Source organism: Miscanthus floridulus, chromosome 4, assembly GCF_019320115.1.
Source record: "Miscanthus floridulus cultivar M001 chromosome 4, ASM1932011v1, whole genome shotgun sequence".
Classification (NCBI taxonomy): domain Eukaryota; kingdom Viridiplantae; phylum Streptophyta; class Magnoliopsida; order Poales; family Poaceae; genus Miscanthus; species Miscanthus floridulus.
The window spans coordinates 106,516,495-106,518,729 of NC_089583.1; the positions used below are offsets into that span (position 1 = coordinate 106,516,495).

Sequence of the window (2,235 nt, forward strand, 5' to 3'; positions counted from 1 at the left end):
GCCCGCCCCTAGCCATCGGGTGAGATAGAGTTTAGCCCTCGGTGGTCGAGCGAGGCGGAACCAGTCTTCCATCGTTCGGGCAAGAAGCGCAGTAGTGCTCTTGTTTGACCGAAAGTGTCAACGTTCGATGGTTATTAGTTCTACCTCACTAGGGTACTCTGGTATTAGGTCCCCGACAGTAGCCTCCGAGCCCCCGGGTGATTTGGGTAGAATCGCCCTCGGGGTGTTTTGACCCGCCAGAGTTAATTCACCAGATTCTTGCAACGGGGCCGCTCTCTAGGGCTGGCGCCCAAGAAGAGCCTTGCCCTTCAGGCAGGACGAACGCCGCTGCTCGACGTCGCTCCTGTTTTGGGCAGGAGCGGCGCTGATGTTGCAGCCTCATCGGCCAATCTGGCGGCGCCCGTGGTGGCGCCCGCGCCCTCGGTGGTTGCCGAGCAGGCGGCGGCGGCGGTGACTCCGCCCTCCACGTCGGAGCGAATGGAGCCACCGCCCATGCTGGTGGCATCTTCTGTGGTGGGCGTGGCACCGCACGTCGAGGGTCCCGCGTAGCCGGTGGAGGTGGCCACAACCGCGCCAAGCCAGGAGCAGCCAGACGCAGCCTCGATGGTGTCTAAGGGGGCGGCGCAATCCATGCTTTCGGTGGCCCAAGCGGAGGTGACCGCGATCGTGATAAGCCCGGCGTAGCTGGATGTCACCACGGTGGCGTCCGAGAGGGTGGCACAATCCATGCTTTCGGCAGCCCAAGCAGAGGTGACCACGACCGTGACAAGCCCAGCGCAGCTGGATGTCGCCACGGTGGTGGGTCGGATGGAGGAGGACATAGCCGGAGGGACTACGGGCGTCGTGGCGGTGGTGGAGAGGACTAGTGGGGGGTTGCCCTTGGGCCTGGTGCCGGGGGGCAGCCACTCACCCGCGCTGGGTGAGCCGCCGCTCCACTGGATGGATCCCCAAGACCCAACGTCGACTCTCTTCTCGCTCAATGATGCTACCAAGAGCATAGAGCGGGGGAGTCTTGACGAAGGGATCTTGGCGATGATGGGTGTCCTGGATCAGGCCCGGGCCGTCCTAGACAACATCATTGTTCCCAATGGCCGGGTATCCGCTTGATCTTTCATCTCGCTTTCTTCTCGTCATCATGTATTTTTGTATTTTTGACACTAGTCTTCTTTTTAGTCCCTTATTGCTCGTAGCCGGGAGAAATCCCGGTTCCTCCGTGAGTAGAAGGTGGAATAGGACCACCTCACTGAGGAGGCCCGGCTGCGCAGAGATTTGAGCGCCCAACAGCGAGAAACCGAAGCGCGTCGAGACGCAGAGGAGATCCATGGGATGTTCGAGGACCTATCGGTGAGGGTGAAGTGGGACAAGGAGGCGGCCACCAGGGTTCGAAAGGAGCGGGACAAGCTACTCTAGAAGGATGCCGATGCCAGCTAGTGGGCCATCGAGCTCCTGGCGGAGCTAGAGACGGAGCGGGATCTCAAGCTAAAAGCCAAGGATAGGTCTACGGCGCTGTAGTAGAGAGCGAACCAGGATGCCAAGGTGATCGTCCGGCTACGCAAGGAGCGGGACAAGTTGCGCCGGACCAAAGAAAGACTTCACTTGAAGCACAGCACGGCCCACGAGGAGCATGATCGAGCCATCCGAGAGCGCGATGAGGCACGTTGGGAGGCCATGGCCCTCCAGGTGGATCTTGGAGACATGATGGCTCAAAGGCTGGAAGCCGAGGAAATTTCTACCGGGCTGGGCACGGAACTCGCTGAGGTGCGGGGGATCCTTCAGGTCGAAAGCGATTAGCACGATCTTCTGTGCTCTGCCATCATGGTGGTCTGCGATGACCTATAGGTAGCGCAAGAGGAGGGGACTAGCTCCCTTATGACTCGTGTCGCTGGTATCACGGTGCGGGTGGGCCAGCTTGAGGAGGACGCCTTTCACGCAGGGATCACCCAAGCCTTCACAATTGCCCATTCTCATTATGATCGGGAGATCAACTTGAAGGTAATGAGCCAAGGCTTCGCGCCTGGCTATGAAGACCCCGAGCTGGATGAGATTGAGAAGGTGGTGACTCCCCTTGCACGGAACCTAGCGAACAGGCTAAAAGACATGGTTCTTCCTTTGAGGAAGTAGTTAGTCGAATAAGTTTGATAAACATTTATCTGTAATGTGTGGACAAACGTCGGTACTTTTGTGTCTGAAAATAGATTCGTGACTTTGTTTCGCAATTTCGTTTTGTTTGTTTGA

General features: G+C 58.4%; 1 protein-coding gene across 1 annotated transcript; it reads right to left on the minus strand.

Annotated features, from left to right (window-relative positions):
- Nucleotides 1–308: 308 nt before the first annotated feature.
- Nucleotides 309–821, minus strand: LOC136549021 (predicted GPI-anchored protein 23). Its single transcript, XM_066540337.1, has one exon. The coding sequence runs from the start codon at nt 819–821 to the stop codon at nt 309–311; it is 513 nt and encodes a 170-aa protein (XP_066396434.1).
- Nucleotides 822–2,235: the final 1,414 nt, after the last annotated feature.

Excerpts from the sequence above, each read along its gene's own strand:
- LOC136549021 (XM_066540337.1), bottom strand. The coding sequence starts at position 821 with ATGTCCTCCTCCATCCGACCCACCACCGTGGCGACATCCAGCTGCGCT.